At 34.0% G+C, this 17842-nt stretch overlaps 1 protein-coding gene across 3 annotated transcripts; it reads right to left on the reverse strand.

Annotated features, from left to right (window-relative positions):
* Positions 1 to 1858: 1858 nt before the first annotated feature.
* LOC135111014 (polypeptide N-acetylgalactosaminyltransferase 11-like) lies at positions 1859 to 17486 on the reverse strand. 3 transcript variants are annotated; one of them, XM_064023874.1, is made up of 14 exons: positions 17349 to 17486; positions 16345 to 16459; positions 15629 to 15982; positions 15103 to 15197; positions 14397 to 14560; positions 13430 to 13557; positions 11864 to 11995; positions 11066 to 11178; positions 9862 to 9979; positions 8394 to 8546; positions 7956 to 8204; positions 6831 to 7064; positions 5047 to 5182; positions 1859 to 2093 (listed from the first exon to the last, which is right to left on the reverse strand). In XM_064023874.1, exons 2-13 carry the CDS (start codon positions 16438 to 16440, stop codon positions 5048 to 5050), a joined length of 1971 nt encoding a protein of 656 aa, XP_063879944.1. In that variant the 5' UTR covers positions 16441 to 16459; positions 17349 to 17486; the 3' UTR covers positions 1859 to 2093; position 5047. The 3 variants fall into 3 exon arrangements, with proteins under 3 accessions (XP_063879944.1, XP_063879945.1, XP_063879943.1); XM_064023875.1 differs by lacking the exon at positions 1859 to 2093 and having other exon boundaries at positions 4832 to 5182; positions 15629 to 15736; positions 15872 to 15982; XM_064023873.1 differs by lacking the exon at positions 1859 to 2093 and having other exon boundaries at positions 4832 to 5182.
* Positions 17487 to 17842: the final 356 nt, after the last annotated feature.

Here is a 17842-nt window from a genome sequence, read left to right on the forward strand (position 1 = left end):
CTAATTTCCAAGTTTTAATTGACTGGAACTTTTATGATGACTAGTTTCCACACGTCTTAAGTGCCCCGAAAGTGCATTCAGCCAAGTCAGTCTCCTGCCAGGGAGAAGTTTCATGAGGGCGGGCTTCCAACATTTTGTCGTCTCTAAAGGAGTGGTCTCATCGATGGCCATTGTCCCAGGAATATCCAGTGGACTGAGTAAACCCCCTAGCTCTGTTATATATATATATATATATATATATATATATATATATATATATATATATATATATATATATATATATATATATATATATATATATATATATATATATATATATTTCTAATAAGAGTATCAGACAATCATTGTCTGATACTCTTAATGTGAAGTTAACAACGCAGTGTTCGTTTTTTTCTTCCGGTTCGTGGTAAATTTTATCCTCTCGCGTCGAATTTCTTGATATCTGTTGAATCATATGAAACTATATTTCAACCCCATGTCATTGCCACGTTTTCATAAATAAAGTCATAATAAGTCACCAATTCGAAACAGTAACAAACAGAGACAACTGTTTATCCTTTCTCAGGTGTGACCGCCTCAGTGAACCAAGTCCTGTTGATATTGCCACACAAGCGACTCTAGTACGCACTAAACTCAGGTTAGTAACTTCAACATAAGCAACACTGGAAAAATAGTAACACATAATAAAGTGCACAAAAAAAAAAAGTTGCCAAGACACACACACACTCTCTCTCTCTCTCTCTCTCTCTCTCTCTCTCTAAGGCAGTGGTTCTTAACCTGGAGGGTGCGCATCCTTAAAGGAAGCGTCAGTAATTTTCAAGGGGGCGCAAGCCCTTGAGAAAAATGCAGAAATTTCTCTAATTATATTTGCTATTCTCTTAACGCGAGCGTCCTCTAATATTTTAAAGTTTATGAAAAATGCAAAAGTATTGCTTTACAACTTAAGTTTTCCATAGTCTATTATTTTGCTTAGTTTTAGGGCCGCTTACCATTTCCTGTACTCACTGACCCTCCTCCATATACTTCAAAACCCTCCACATCCCCCCTAATTCAACCTCACCGATTTCACTAGGAGCCTTAGATTTCACCATAACAGCAATAACCTCCGGTATATATGTAGGCCAGCTGGCTTCACGTGCGGTGTGCTCAGCAGGCTGCGGGATGGGATTGTCTGTGTTTTTATAACTGTTAGATGCATGTTATCTTCCTTATATGATAAACAATTCATTGTTTTCTAATTATCATGTTAAAATGATAAAATATATTCTTACAATTTCATAAATATCACGACTATTGAAACTACGTAGCCTAGAAGCGCGCTAATGCAAGTTTACCACCCACGTGTCTACTTATAGCATGTATATTTACTTTTTTTCCCATTCAGGATTAGTCCACCTGATTTCAAGAATGAATAAAGGTCAAAACGTTGTTTGTAAAATTGAGCATTCACAAGTTAGCACAACTGAAATCACTTGGCAAAAGCAACGCTGAAGCTCGCTAGGGACACCTCTATCTTGGCGGGGAACCCACCCACATTCTCTCCCTAATAGTAAATGCATGTCACGTGTTCAAACAAGAGGGAACACTGAAACATCTGAAACTGTTCTATATGGAGGGAGGAAGCCGTGTAGCGACCAGGAGTACAGTGGCCCCATAATGATCTTGCTTCCAGTGTCTCATTAGGTGTTTCTTTGTTTTCCTGCTCAGCAGCTTGATCCTGGTCGTTTATGGCCTCTCATGGCTAAGGATTTATTCTGCCATAAAATGAATTGCTGTGTTTTAATATAAAGGCGGGATCATGACAATTCAAACACAATAAGAAGCAGTTTTGATATGTATACCAAAGAAAACTACTACAATGTATGGAAATATTTATTTTCATAGTAAATACTTATAAACATAAGAAAGACATTTGTTGGCTACAAAATGTAAGCTATTTTTTGTTCCTTGACCTAAGGTCAGGTACACACTGATATGGTATGGCCATACTGAGAGGGTGAAGAACAGAGAGGATGAAGAACCAAGTTTATGAAGTTAAGAGTATTATTAAGTGTATGTGAATGAAACTGGTCCTGATAGGAGAGCAAGGCCACCTGGAAGGTGAAAGGATATGGCAATGAAGTACACATGTAAAAAGGTGTTAGTAAAAGACAAATGCTTGAACATGCAGGAAATTTTTGGAGAGGGACAGAGGGATGCTATTCTACCATGGTCACTCTTTTGTGGGACACTGTTGGAGGGAGTGAGGCATCAGAAAGATTAAAGAAACAGATAATCTCTGGTCCATAAGTTAACAAAGACAAGAAAATATTGTTCTCTTTACTTCTATTAACACATTAATTTTTTTTCATAATCCTCAAAAGTATTGTTAAAAAAATAATAAGCCCTCTCTCCACTAATTCCACTCACTGCTGAATATGAGTTTTCAAGTACTGTGTAGTGGTTAAAGCAATTTGCCTTGCAAATGAAGTGAAAAAAAAAAAAAAAAATTAAGTAACTATTTTAGTGATGTAAACAGATGTGATGAATGAAATGTAAAAGATCCTGCTTAAGGTAACAGGACTGTATGCAGATTGATAGTTATGTATTGCAATGCTGCCTCCCTTATTAAATAAATGGCAATCCATATATTTCTCTCTTGCACAAAGTACCTGTGCAGTATACTTATAAGGGTAAATAGTATTCATATCACAGCAGTCTATACAATGAACAGAAGTTCCTGTGGACACAGAAATTATTCCTTGTGCATTATTTGCTACCATTTTAGTGTTAATTGGTCATGGTTTCAAATACAGTAGTACCTTGGATGGCAAGCATAATCCATTCCTGGTAAGGGGTCATAGTCCAATTTGCTCATAATTCAAATAAATTCTGTTCATAACAATTAATTGGAACATGTCTGATCTGTACCATCGACCAAGAAACATTCATATATGTCATTTTAAATGCTACTATACATACAAATTACTGTTCCAAATTGAAAAACAACAAATAATGACCATGTGGATTCCTCATTCATAATTGTCAATAATCTCCTTTGTCTCAACTACAATCATTTTAGGACCTTCCTTTAAAGTCTTATTCATAATGCAGGCCATAGTTTTAACTATGTAGTCACAACACTGAAAAAAGTCACAAAATAATGTAGGAGAGCACAGTATGAATGCATAGATGCTGACACTGGTAGACACACATGGAATGGGACAGGAAAAAGGGCTGCAGGTTCTGGGGGGAGTGAAGGACCCCACTGAACACCTGACAGTAGAGTGTGACAAGTATAAGGATTAGAGAAGTCAGCTCCTGACAGAAGTAATATCCATCACTGAGAAAAGGAATAGCATAGGAAGTTAGAAGATGGACGGATCACCACAGTACTGGGGCTATATGGAGATAAAGCTGAGTCAGGAAAAATTATAAAAAGTAACAAACTATTTGTAATACAGTATTTGGGAAAAAAAAAAAGGACTGAGGAAGCAGTGTAATACATAGTGAAAAAGAAGCAGTACAAGAAACAACAAAAGAAAAGGAGTGGACTACCTAAGAAGTGTTACAAAGTGAAATAGGTCACAAGAAAAAGGAGGGCAGCAGCAGAGGACAATGCACACCATAAATGGGACAAAAGAACCATCAGTTCTATTCATTCACTTTCCAAGCTATGCTTGTACATTAAAGGAAATTTTGTTCAGTATTTATGCTCATCTTACAAACTGCTCATCTACAAAGTCAGTCATAAGCCAAGGTACTACAGTTTATTGTAAAATGTAAAAAATAAAGTAAATGAATAAATAAATGAATAAAAAATCTGGTGTGAGTGTACTATATATACTAATGTGAGCAGTGCAATATGGAGGGATGGTTTGTGTTATATGTATATTTTCTAATGTAGCAATGCACTCGTTAATGGCTATATGCCATGGTATGAAGCATTTATAAGAAAGTGAATGTTACATAATTACTTGAAATAATTGTGCATCATAATGACTGCATATTGCCATAGTAAACTAAACTGTGTGTTTACCATCATTGGATTGTCTTGATATGTGTGATGTTACTTCAAAGATCTTTCTCTTCAACACTTAAGAATTCAATAAACATTCAATTAAGAGCTTGTTAAATTATAAGGACTGTTACTAAATATCACAACCACAAGTGAAGCAACCTTATCCCTGCAGAACAAGGTAAGCACTGTAGATCCCAAATTTTCATTTTGTGTTAATTTTGTTTTATTTATCTGTGACTATTTTTATTTATGACTTACCCCTAACCCTTCCACCCTTCATGAGCCCATAAGAAGGGACATCATGATTCAGTAAAAACAATTAATTCAACTTAAAGCAAGAACTCATATGTGGATAAGCATAAAATCTAAAGATTCTGGAATGCATGATATGATTCAACAATTAATATCTTTTTTATAAACTTTCATTATTATGGGAAGAAATGTAGCATTAATATAGTGGATACAAGGTGAATGAATTTAACAACACTGAAATAAGTATATGAAGAATAATGTTTTCTGCAACTCATTAATGAAAATATTAGAAAAACAAGTTCTGGCACAGTACATGGCTCAAAATCACTGTTGTGACCTACTTGAATAACTTGACATGAATTTCCACACGCATTTTGTTATGTGCTGAGGTTTTAGAGGTGCACTATTTTTTAAAAGTTTTCATAAATGTCATTGTCACAATTGTTTGACGACTCACAAAATTTAGATCCTACTGTAAATGTACTGAAAAATGGAATTACAGTAACTCTTCTACTTATGAACTTTTAAGTTATGAATTATTGGAACTGTGAACAAATTTGATGACTGTTAGTAGTGTTATTTTCTTTTTTATTATTATTATTCCTAAAGACTAAAATACTGTTTGTGACTGGCAGAAGTGTTGAGTATTATCAGGTAGGGCTGTACTAAACAAAACTTTTACATTGCTCTTTACAATACAAAAAATTTTATCCCAGAAACCTATTGTATCCATAAGTAAGGTAGCTTGTTATATTTACAACAGCAATTATGACACAGTTAGTACATTTTGTTACCTTATGCAACATCCACTAGATCCCAGTTTGTTAACTTGGGTGTTGAACACATGTTCATGATAATGGATGCACCTGACCGCACTTCTTCTGCAGCAACACACAACCCAGTGGCCAAGTTGTAAAGAGGAATTCCCATCTGGAAATGTTAGCCTTGATAAGGACAAAACAATTTATTACAAGTACATCAGTATTTACAAGTATTATATGAAAAGCATCAGTTATTCCCTGCAATAAATAGATTAAAAGCTTAATTTTCTGTTACATTAATAATAGCTCGATATATATGGATAGAAAAATCTATTTGCTAGAAGAATACAATATGAATGAATAATAGTGTTTACTTATAGGTCAAATGGAATGAATATAAATAACAAGTAGAAACATAGCTACAATGAACAAACAAACTACAATGAATTTTAATTTAGGTTTGTGTGCGTGTGTGGATATGTGAGGCTGTATGTACTCTTTCCTTGCCTCAGCTACCCAACTTCATGGCATACATATATGGAAACAAACTGACAATATGATGATTACCAAAAACAATGGGGAGTTTTCAGAACTAGTGGTTGTCACCAGGTGGCAGCACTGACACAAACTCTTCTCTCACATACAAGCATTATCAGATATACCTACAGTGTTATTCTATTTACATGAAAATGCAATGGGCTTATATAATATATTTTTCTATGTAACCCCTTCTAAGTAGTAACACAAGTAAAATCAAACTCTTTTCATGAACAAATGTATATAAGTTGATTTTCTAGTGAATCAGCATTTAGATTTATTTGGTCATCTTAAGATTTCCAAATGAATACACTCTTGATTGGAAACGTCTTAATCTAGATGACAGTAAACATAAAGGCAACATGTCTGTGACAGTCAAAATTCCAAATTACATAGATCTCCTTCCTAGTTTATGGAAATGGTAATTTTAATAAAAAAAACTGGCAACTCGAGTGTCCTGGCGATAATAATGTTGTATCTCTAACCAAAACAAACACCTGACTCGGCCGCGCTGGTTGAACTTAAGATACACGTTGTTGGACAAGGAGTTGAATGTTGCTGCGGTGCCCATCTCCACTATGCCCTAAGCAATGGATTACGGTAGCTGGACACTACAGCAGCACCAGGATCGCCTGAGAGATGTTTGTTTTGGTTCTCAATTAATTTGCCTTGTTGTTCGGTTTATGAGAGGGATGCTAAAATCCCCACAAAAACAAAAAAAACTAGAGCCATATATCACGATGTTACTGAGTAGGTTGTGTCATACTATATAGTATAGTGTGATTTTTTATTTTTTTCATTGTCCAAATCAATAGTTTTTATACTTGCAATATGCTTTATTTAAGATAATGCTAGCAGTTTACTCAATAATCACACAAAAAAAAAATTAATTTGACCACATTCTCTCAATATCATCCATACCAGATACTGAAAAGTCGATACATCATTTCAATAGTATCATGATGATCAATGTTCTATGCATCTTTACGCACCTGGGATTTACTACAACAATATTTTAGCTCTTTCCTACAGTTAGATGAGCAGCAACAACATCTAGCAGTTTAGTTCCAAAAACTCCCCATTAGTGTACACTTGTGCATATCAACTGTTGGTAATCATCAACCTTCCTCTTGATCTTTATTGTAAAATTGAGGTATTGATCTAAAAGAACTGATAACCACTTTTCATTTGGAATGGTTGAAATTTACTCTGCTTGGTTGCCATAACCTAGAAATCTTGACTTATGAATTCAAAAGGGGACAAGAGAAGAAGAAACCCACCTGACTTTTTACTTTCCATTCCTGTGCCCCTCCCAATTCATGACACTTCTTGTTAAGTGGAAAGTGGTCTGTGGCCTCCAAACACAAAAGCTGCGCCAGAACCAGTTCATTACGGTCAGTTTGATGAAAAATCTGACGCTCCCACTCTGAGCATTCAGCAAGAACTAGTCTTGAGCTTTTTTTAGAGGGATGGTCTTCAGATTCTACACAGAAGTTGGTTCCTGTTAATCGAATCTGTCAAAAAAAGTTTTGAGGTAGAAAATAAAAGAAACTGTTAACAATGAGTATGTTCTGATACAAATTGAGAAGCTAATATGAAAGCATGGTAAGGGCACCAAGAACTGACATAACTGTCTGATGTAGTAAAGGCTCAGACCTGGAGAAAAAAATAAATTAGTTAATTAATTAATTAATTAATTAAAAACAAATAAATAAATAATAATAATAATAATGATAATATATATATATATATATATATATATATATATATATATATATATATATATATATATATATATATATATATATATATATATATATATATATATATATATATATATATATCTCAGATAATACTAAGGAGTACAAGTTGCTGAGACTGCAAAACAAAAAATCCATGGTGGCCATAGAAATCAAACTCTTTTATGGAGAAAAATAAAATAAAATAAAATAAAATAAAACAAAATAAAATAAAATAAATAAATAAATAAATCATAATAAATAAAAATGTTCAGCACTCTCACTGACTCCTGACACATCATACTCAGTGCTGATATAAGTTGGACCCATACCAGCTAACAAAACATGAATTTTTAAATGGTCATGATCATGGCTTGCTATATAACATTTTATGTCTCCATATGTAATGTGGTTGAGTAATGAGTTGATGACATGAATAAATGTCAGAGCTGAAGGAAAAAACAAGCAGTTTACTGCAAGGAAGCAGACAATGGTGGGAAGTGATAGCAACACCATAGAATAACCTCTCAGAGACTGGAGTGTACCAGGATGAAGTGCATGGACAAGTGTATGTGGAGACTCACATAATGGTTAACTCCTTCAGCTAGTTTCCTGAAGCAAGCATCAGAACAGACAATACAAGAAGAATAGAATAAGAAGCCTCACCTGCCATTTATGGGTATAATTCCTTGTTCTTTTATTCCACGGTTGAAATTGCCGGACACCCAATGCAGCCTGCTCCCTGACACCACCTCCTGCCTTGCCTCCAGCATCAGGCAACCCTAGCTCAGGGTATACAGTGTTTAGGTACCAAGAGAAAGGTTTGCACTGCAGGTTCTCTCTAAGTTTTACTCTTTCTGATACATCCCCATAATTAATTTTTTCTGCATATGGACGTGACTTGAGAAAATTTTCCTGTCGAGAAAGAATTGATAAAATGTTTTAATTTATACTTTCTACAGTAAAGTATGAAGTTGAATTTACTCAAAACAGGTATCATATTAGCGTACAAAATATATGCCATAATATATATTAACGAGAATTAAAAGTCTAGTCTAATGGGAAAATAAACTTGGCTTGCCCATCAAATATGTAAATCCTCACCTTGAATTCATCCATCCAGACATGAGCCACACGAAGAGAGTTATGAAGCAGGGAGTCTTGTCCACTGCCTGATCCATATGGCCTCCGACGTCTGAAGATGTGCCCCACCCTGGAGCATGGCATTATCTCCAGCTGTCCTCCACACATCCATATCTAAGACCCACCACGAAAACTTGCTGAATTCTCTTTTTTACTTCATTGATGTTGAATATATGAAATGTGTTTCATGTTTGATGTTCAAGTAAAAACTTATACTATAAATATGAGGATATTGATTATTGCAACAACTAGACTAGCAACTATACACAGATGGTAATTAGACAGTACATTTTTAAGCAAAGAGCACATCAAACCACAGCAAGAGTTGTTGGCATATAGGAGATATGGTATGGAAACAGTATACTTGTATATAATCCATATGCCATAACCATCATAGTTGCTCACAAACATTTGTTCTGAGCCTCAAAGGTTATTCATTGCTTCTGGTAATATGTTAAAGATACTCATGAATATCTTGCAATCACCAAAGTTAGTATCTATGTATATGATAATTGTATTGTTAAATAATGTTGTTGAGAGTAATTTATTATAACTAATTTAGAAATATGTTATGAATAATATAAGTAAATAACAATTACAATCAACTATGTTATAGTTAAAATACTAGGTGGACTGAGAAAGGTCTTTAAACACAGGACAATGAATATGAATATAAATGGAGGGTTATATATTTCTTTTTTTTTTTTATGTGGGAAGGATACTGGCCAAGGGCAACAAAAATCTAATAAAAAAAATGCCCACTGAAATGCCAGTCCCATAAAAGGGTCAAAGCATTGGTCAAAAATTGGTGGATAAGTGTCTTGAAACCTCCCTCTTGAAGGAATTCAAGTCATAGGAAGGTGGAAATACAGAAGCAGGCAGGGAGTGCCAGAGTTTACCAGAGAAAGGGATGAATGATTGAGAATACTGGTTAACTCTTGCATTAGAGAGGTGGACAGAATAGAGGTAAGAGAAAGAAGAAAGTCTTGTGCAGTGAGGCCGCGGAAGGAGGGGAGGCATGCAGTTAGCAAGATATATAAAGGTACAATGGTGTTCACTGTGCTGTATGGTGCTGAAACATGGAACATGGGAGTAGGGGAGAAGAAGCTGTTAAATATAGTAGAAATTGTTTGAAGAGTATGTGTGATGTAACATGGAGGAACAGAATAAGAAATGAGGAGATAAGAAGACTCATTAAAATAAGCAAGTCAATGTAAAAATAAACCAAATAAGATTAGTTTTCTGAAGTAAATAGTTTCAGATAAATTCAGCATTTTTCAGAATTTTAATTGAAAATATAAATAACAAAAAACAATGCAAATTTTGCATTGGTAAATCAGGGCAAAAGAAAAATCTAATCCATGATTTAGAAAATTCACAACCTATGCATTTGTAAAATACAGTATGTCTAAATGTATTTCATACTCACTCTGAATGACATTTCCAGGTTTTCTCCACCCCATACATCCATTCCTGTATCATACTCTCCAAGCTCCTTGAAGTAGATGCGATCCATGGCAAAGAGACCTCCTGCCATGGTGGGGGACCTGCCAAGATACAGCTGCTATAAGGTACATGTAGGTGCTCATGGCTACCATGAAAATCACCAGTATTCCTATTCCTTTTGAACATATGGTGTGATAAGTAAAACATAAAGTTAGATTCTATAAAAGATAGGAATTAATTGGTTCTCAAACAGAAAGGTATATGAATGGAATAGATTCAGTAATAAAGCTATTAGTGCCGAGTCATTAGAGAGCTTTAAAAGAAAATTAGACAAATTTATAAACAAGGATGATTGGAGGCAATAGGTAGTTATGTTTCATATGTGGATTGCGATGTGTAGACCTAGCAGCTTCAGTATCCCTTATTTTCTTGTGTAGATCAATAATTTTATTTTAAGGAGGCACAATCAGAGGTTGGTGAGAAATGAACCGCTAATTTTGGTTGAAGAATATTCTTACATGTGCAAATTCTGCTTTATGGTATGCTACTGAAAAAATAAATAAATAAAAAATAAATAAATAAAATAAATAAATAAATAAATAAATAAATAAATAAATAAATAAATAAATAAATAAATAGTCCCACATAAAGAAGTTGTGCCATACATTAACACTGCCTGTGGAATGGAAGCAAAGATGTCATATAAGCTAATGACCTTTACTTCAAACAGAACTAAGAGGTTTATGTCCAGTTATCTAGTGAGAATGTGTATACTTAATGTGAAGCATAAACTTTTCCTCAAACCCTCACAGAAAAGTATGATTGAAGCAAGGAATTAAAATAGGATTTATGTAGAAAGCTAGATATTCATACAAAAATTATAAATTAACAACCATAATCACAAAATCTTAAGCAACTTTGACTTAAGGTTTCAAATAATAGTAATTATATTGTGCATCTGCAGCAGATTATCTTAGAAATAACATACAAGTAAATAATTATTTTAGATATCAAGAAAGGATCATGAAAATACTACCACACAAATTATATGAAATGGATATTGTAGAGAGAAGGCCAAGTAACAATAATGACTCAGTAGTGAATGAGGACATCACATAGCTGCCAAACAAATATGACTGAAACAGGAGGTACTTGAAATTCTGTAAAGAAAACTCAAATATCCTTACTTGATGGGCTTGACAAAGTTTCTTTTATCAGCAAAATATGATGAAGGTATGGTGTCCCATCTAAAGTGAAGCCCCCAGTTGAAACCTCCACGCACCAAAGGAGACGGGCTGTACTGTAAGCAGATATGAAATATCTTTATTGTGTAGAAATTTGTTAAAATCTTAATTCAAATGATATTTCAAAATTATCCCTCATAAACATGGTGCAATAAAAAATATCTGGAGATTGTTTAAACCTCATAAGAACATATTAATTAACATGAAACAGTTTTCTTAATTTCTTATCTTTTATAATACAATATCTACACCCTCTCTTGCACACATCTCAGCCACTTCTAATTTTATTCCTTTGAATGTACCAAACCTTCCCAAACCTGTCTACTTTTCAACTTGATTTTCAAAGATTCATAGCATCCAGGTCCATTTTAAACATCTATCCCTTTCCATTACTCATTTTACTATCTATCTCTTCTCTGTTTTTTTTATTTCTTTTCTTTGACATACCAATCCATTCACTCTTTTACAAATACTTATTTCCTCCCTTACCATTTGTTCTCCATTATCCTTAACCCCTCCCCATTCATTTATCATGGAGAGGCACAGTATTCCTCAATTTCTATCCCTGCTCATTTTCTCTTTATGTGAACTATCGTAACTAAAAACAAAATTCAATGAACAGTGATAGTTAGATCCTTACTCACAGGATTCTATGTGTTAGCAAGGTTTCATTTGTATATTTTAAATAAATTCAAAACTTGCTGTCCAAACCCAAATTAAGTACTGCCACACAAAAGTCACCTGGAAAGTGTCTGGAGAGATGACATCAATGATTGGAGTGACTACATGGTGAGTGTCTTCTGCCACACGTGCCAGCAGGGGCTCAATCCATCCAACATTCACCTCTACATGACTATCCAAAAACACCAGCACCTGTAATATAACCAATATATATTTCTTTACATGATGCATCAATTAGCAGTTTACATTTGTGTATCCATTCTAAACCCAGTCCAAATCCATTCTTCACTGACAGAAAGTTAAAGAGGGAGGGAGCAATATATGTAATAATTAAAGAAAGGGAAGATGGGGAGTAGCCCTGGAACAAGTACTGAGATGCTGAAAGCCTCTAGCATGGTAGATTTAAAAAAAGGTAATGTACTTGATACAATAATGGAGTTCCTGACTCCGCTATTTAGCCTATTTTTAAGTCAACTCTTTTAGTAAACACTGACAGTCAACTAAATCCTGACATGTTCCATCTCAGGAAAAACTGGACCTCAAAACCATAAAAAAATAAATAATAATAATAATAATAATAATAATAATAATAATAATAATAATAATAATAATAATAATAATAATAATAATAATAATAATAATAATAATAATAATAATAATAATAAATAAATAAATAATTATATATATATATATATATATTATATATATATATATATATATATATATATATATATATATATATATATATATATATATATATATATATATATATATATATATATATATATATATATATATATATATATATAAGCTAAAACCATTGCAAATATTTTTCAGAACCCTTCCTATTAGTTCAACTTCCCCAAGTTGAGTAACAGTGTGCATCTTGTGAGTATAGGAATGGACTAGTCTAAACTAACAAGCAAGAGAATAAATGTATGATCCAGGAAATATGCTAACATCATCCATCTATTGCTGGGAGGATTCCCGTATTATGTTTAAGGACTAAAGTGACCCTGCATGATCAATATTATTGCACAATATTCCGTACTGTACAATATTATTGACAATACTATTGACAGTGAAGGGGCGGTATTGAAGAATGACACAATATATTGACAACATCAAAAGGAGTTTGATATTTTAATGCACAATAAAAATGAGACAATATATTGTGTCAATAATATTGATCATGTAGGGTCCACTTAAGAACAATCTTTGCACTCTGCTAAATTCCACTAAATCCTGTAAAGACCTAAAGGAATTTTCATATATATATATATATATATATATATATATATATATATATATATATATATATATATATATATATATATATATATATATATATATGTAAATTTCTTTTTTTTTACATAACATCTTGTTAACCTTTGTCATTAAATACTAAATATTAGCCACAGATCTTACATCAACATACATGAGTCTAATATGGAAATGTTCTACCTATAACTGTTAAAACCTTGCTATAAATGCCTGCTCTTTGGTGCCTAAGTAGCCCACTTTTCAAAATTTAATCAATCCAGAGCTTGCAACACATTAATGACAACAAACCCAGAAAGCCATACCACCTTTTGTATATAAGGAAGACCAGACCATTACACTGACCTGCCCCACAGCGTGACGAGCCCCAAACACCCGAGCCCGAATGAGACCTTCTTGTTGAGGAGTCTTCAAGATGCGGATTTTTTCACTCAGGTTTCTCATCTCATTTTCTACTTCTTCATGATAGCTTTCTGTAGTAAAAAAGATAACTACTGTTCATATAAAATGCTACATAAACTATTTGCAAAGAAAACAGTTAAGGAAAACAGTTCACTTTGGAAAACATGCAGGAAATGGCAGGTGAATAGATTTTCAGACCAGAAGATAAGAAATTGATATGTATTTCCATAACTAAGAAATAAATAAGTTGAAAAGTTTAATCACCAGGACCAGATTAAATATATTCCAGAATACTAAAAGAGTGCAAAGAGGTTATTAGTGAACTGCTTGTTGATGTCTTTAGAAGATTATCAGGTTCTGGAGAAGTGCTAGTAATTTGGAGGCAAGCAAATATAGTGCCCATCTTTAAGAGAGGAGATAAAACATTAATGCCGAACTATTAAATTTGTCAGCTTAACTTCAACTTTACGTAAAATAATAGTCAGTAATCACAAGGAACATTAGGGATCATTTTAGACTAGTATAGGTTGTTAAAAGTCACAGCATAACTTCACTAAAGGGAAGTCATGCCTCACAAGCTTGTCAAGTTTATTGAGGCAGCAAATAATGGAATAGTTATGACATCCTATACTTGGACTTTGGTAAGGCTTTTGACAAGGTACCCATCAAAGGCTCTTGAAAAGGTTAGAGCACATGGGATAGATGGGAAAGTGTCAGGTTGGAAAGGATCATGGTTATGCAACTGGCAACAGAAAGTTATAAATGGTTCTAAATGCAAGCGGAGTCAAGAAATTAGTGGAGAGCCACGGAGATCACTTTTACAACCATTACTATTTTTAGTGTACATTATTGATCTAGATAGTGGGATTAGTACCAATTAGCAAATTTGCAGATCTTTCTCATTTCATACCTTCATCTGTATCATCCACTAGTATGATTTCCTGCAGGAACTGGGAAGGTGTGCGATCCAGAATGGAATGAACACTACGTAAGAGTGCAGCATGTTCTTCACGAAAGAAACAGATGACAATGGATGCCAATGGTAACTGATCTGGATACACAATATCCTTGCACCTGTTGACAAGAAACTAATGAATCATAATATCCTGTTTTTAAGAAAAACATTCAGGTATGATTCTTCTACATATATCAATCTATATAATTACCTGGCATTTCCCTTATAAAAGGTAACCAAGGCAGTGACTTCAACCAACTTGTCAAATTGCAAAAGGAAAAACCAAGAGAGAAGGGTGACTCCTTTCCCTCTTATTATAAGCAGCCTTTTTACAGCAAACAGGAAATACAGTGGCAGTATTCTTTCACCAAAAATAAAAATAATGATAAATCAATCAATAAATAAATAAATACAACACAGAAAAGTTAGAAGTCAAAATTTTATGCCCTTCCAAAAATGCTTGGAGCCAATGCCATTGAACTAAATTATAGCTAAACTAATTGAAAACACAAAATTTACAGAATGTATACGTTAGAAATTTACCAAGTTTTATTCACTGAATGACCTTATCTAGCAAAATGTAATGAAGTGCCGCTTGTACTAAGAATAACACATATATAGGTACAAAGACATATCTAAAGCTGTCCTCTCAATTACTAACCTTTTATTTCTGGTGTCTGGTACTGAGCGGTGTGGTGAAAGGCGTGAGGATATTAGAGAGTTGAATGCGTGCAGCCTATATCCTTGTTCTTTTTCCTGAAAGACAGTAAACTTATATCACAGTTTCTGTATAGTAGAACATTCTACAGTAATAATGTAACTGGAGAAAAATGAGAATCAAATGTAACACATGACTGTAACCCACTTTTGCACTTTGTTATTCAAAGTCACAAATACCAGCAATATAATATATAGCAGTACTGCATTTTGAGGACTGTACAGAGTCTTAAAAGTTAAGTTTCATATTTGTTTTCTTCTACAAAACTGAATAAGAGAAAAAAATTTACATCTTGAAGAGTTTATTTGTCCCTGGTCCTAGTACAGATGGCAGTGAAGAGACAGTTGATCTGGTTTGATGTGCAAAGTTTTGCTAGTGACATGGGTAAATAACTCTATGGTTAAAGTACATGCCCTGTCATTTGTGCCATCCTGCAGGACAACAAATACAGTATCCTCATTGAGCTTACCTCTTGATCCTTGTGTGTCTTCACAAGCCCCAGTTCCTCAAGAGGTGGATCACTTGACACTAGCAGTCCATCTCTACCTCCCATGTCTTGAGTTTCTTCCTTAATGTTCTTGATGAAATGTTTTTTTAAGCTATTTTTTAACCTTCTTTTCTCACTATTAACATTATTGGTTTCTATATCAAATGTTTTGATATCTTTATCACCTCTTCTACTTTTAGTTAGTACAAAAAAGTTCTCCCTTACTTGCTTGAATTTGGAGTATTTTCCATCATTTCTTTGTGAAGGGTCTTTGTGAACAGAATGACTTCCCACATCCTGGGCAATAATGTCCTGGTCTGTTTTATAATCAGGATTCTGAAATATTCAAACAAAATTTGAAGTCTACTTTAACTATGGATAGTTAACCTTGGTTTATATAAAAAATTCATCTGTATCTGTAACTGCTATCTTACACATGATGGCTACCTACTATGGTATCTTCATTAGTTACCAAAAACTGATCTACATCATCTATTCTGACACCTATTCTTTGAAATTCCCTCAACAAGGAAGACTACAACATAAAAGTCTTCATCGTTCCTGTCCACACACTCCATACTCACTCAAATTTTTTTCCTCTGCGTTTCTTCAATTACAACTCTTCATGCATATTACCCATACCCTTTTGAAATATGGTCATAAAATCTCAAGAACAGAACTCAGTCACAAATACTCACCTCTACCAGTGAACAATACAGGTAGATGACTACAGCCCATGTGACTGATGCTGCAATCATGCCCAAGAAAAAAGATCTTGTTCTTAGTGAAGTCATTTCAGATCATATATTTCTTCTGGAAAGAAATAATTCATGGAGTTACAAAAATGTGCTCCTTACTAAAAATTTTCATAAGATTCTATTTCCTCAACATGTCAAAATAATCTTCCACGCGATTGCACTGTTTCAAATGAAAGTGGTTGTATGATGTGCTGGATGGTTTTCCCTATTCTCATAAAATGTTCTTCTTAACCATGGGACCCAATATATTATGTCAAATAATAAAAAACTCAAGTCAAGAGGAGTGGAGATCACAATACATTAAGCTGAATTACTCTCCAGAGTAGGAATATCGGCAAAACCTCTGTGTTAAGATTAACAGCCATGCCCAAAGAGTCTGAGCAAAACTCAGTTTTCCTTGTAAAATACTTATACTTCCTCACTTCAACAATTAGACAAGTTAGACAAATTTTGTTTACATCTATGGATGGAGCAGTGTTTGTTCAACTGTATAACATTTTTCAAACTCAACAGGGTAATAAACAATTTATGTTGAATTTAAGTTAAGAAATAAAAGTTTATGGTTTATATACTATTTTACTGATAATCACTAAGTCCAGCCATTATAAAGTTATGTTTAAAATTAAATATGTCTTCATGTTTCATGTATGTCATGAGGAAAAAGAGTGATAAAAGTGTTGTCTGGTACTTCTTATGGTGTAATGCAGAGAAGCTGTGCAGCTCAAAGTAACTTCAAGTAGGTAGATTGGTTTGACAGGGTGGCTAGTCGTGGTTGCAGTTTGTGTCTGAAGAAGTTGAAGTATTATATATTTGATAATGAATTCGAACATATTCAGTCATGTAGTATACGAAGCTGTCGTTCAATTCAGCATGCAGCAAGAAACGGTACAGGGTTCTTTAAATACCAATTATCTGATGATGTGTTAATTAGTTCCCCGACATACCTGTCATAAGAGTCACTATTTTCTCTCTCTCCTTTCAAAGGATTGGAAGCATTGTCGAGTTGGGATCCGCGGTTACTCCTCTTAAACCACAAATGCACACTGGTCCCACGACCATCAACACTCAATATGATCTTGATCTTGATCTCGATGGTACAGGTGGCACAGGATGACTCCTGAGCCAGGCCTTTGGATCGGCAACTCCTGTAGAAGGGGGGGAAAAAAAAAGAAAGAGAAACGAACAGCATCCTCTATCCTAATTTTTCATACATCTGGCACGCCATATTCTCTCCAGAAACTTTTTCACTGCCTCAATCATCCTTTCATTCGCCTCTCCACACAGTCCCAGCAACAACACTACTCCTTTCCTGTCTTCTCCACTCTTTCATTCCCGGAAGTGCACGGAAGAAAATGTGTTGAAAACTCTATTTGGTTTCGAAGAGTTAGATTCAACTCGGACCATCACCAGCACAGACAATTCTGAAATAGCAACTCAG

This window comes from Scylla paramamosain, chromosome 21 (genome assembly GCF_035594125.1).
Source record: "Scylla paramamosain isolate STU-SP2022 chromosome 21, ASM3559412v1, whole genome shotgun sequence".
Taxonomy (NCBI): domain Eukaryota; kingdom Metazoa; phylum Arthropoda; class Malacostraca; order Decapoda; family Portunidae; genus Scylla; species Scylla paramamosain.

Excerpts from the sequence above, each read along its gene's own strand:
- LOC135111014 (XM_064023874.1), bottom strand. The coding sequence starts at position 16,440 with ATGACTTCACTAAGAACAAGATCTTTTTTCTTGGGCATGATTGCAGCA. Across the intron at positions 13,558-14,396 it reads AGTGGATGATACAGATGAAG|AAAGCTATCATGAAGAAGTA; the intron begins GTATGAAATGAG and ends TTTTTACTACAG. Across the intron at positions 11,179-11,863 it reads TCTCTCCAGACACTTTCCAG|TACAGCCCGTCTCCTTTGGT; the intron begins GTGACTTTTGTG and ends ATCTGCTTACAG.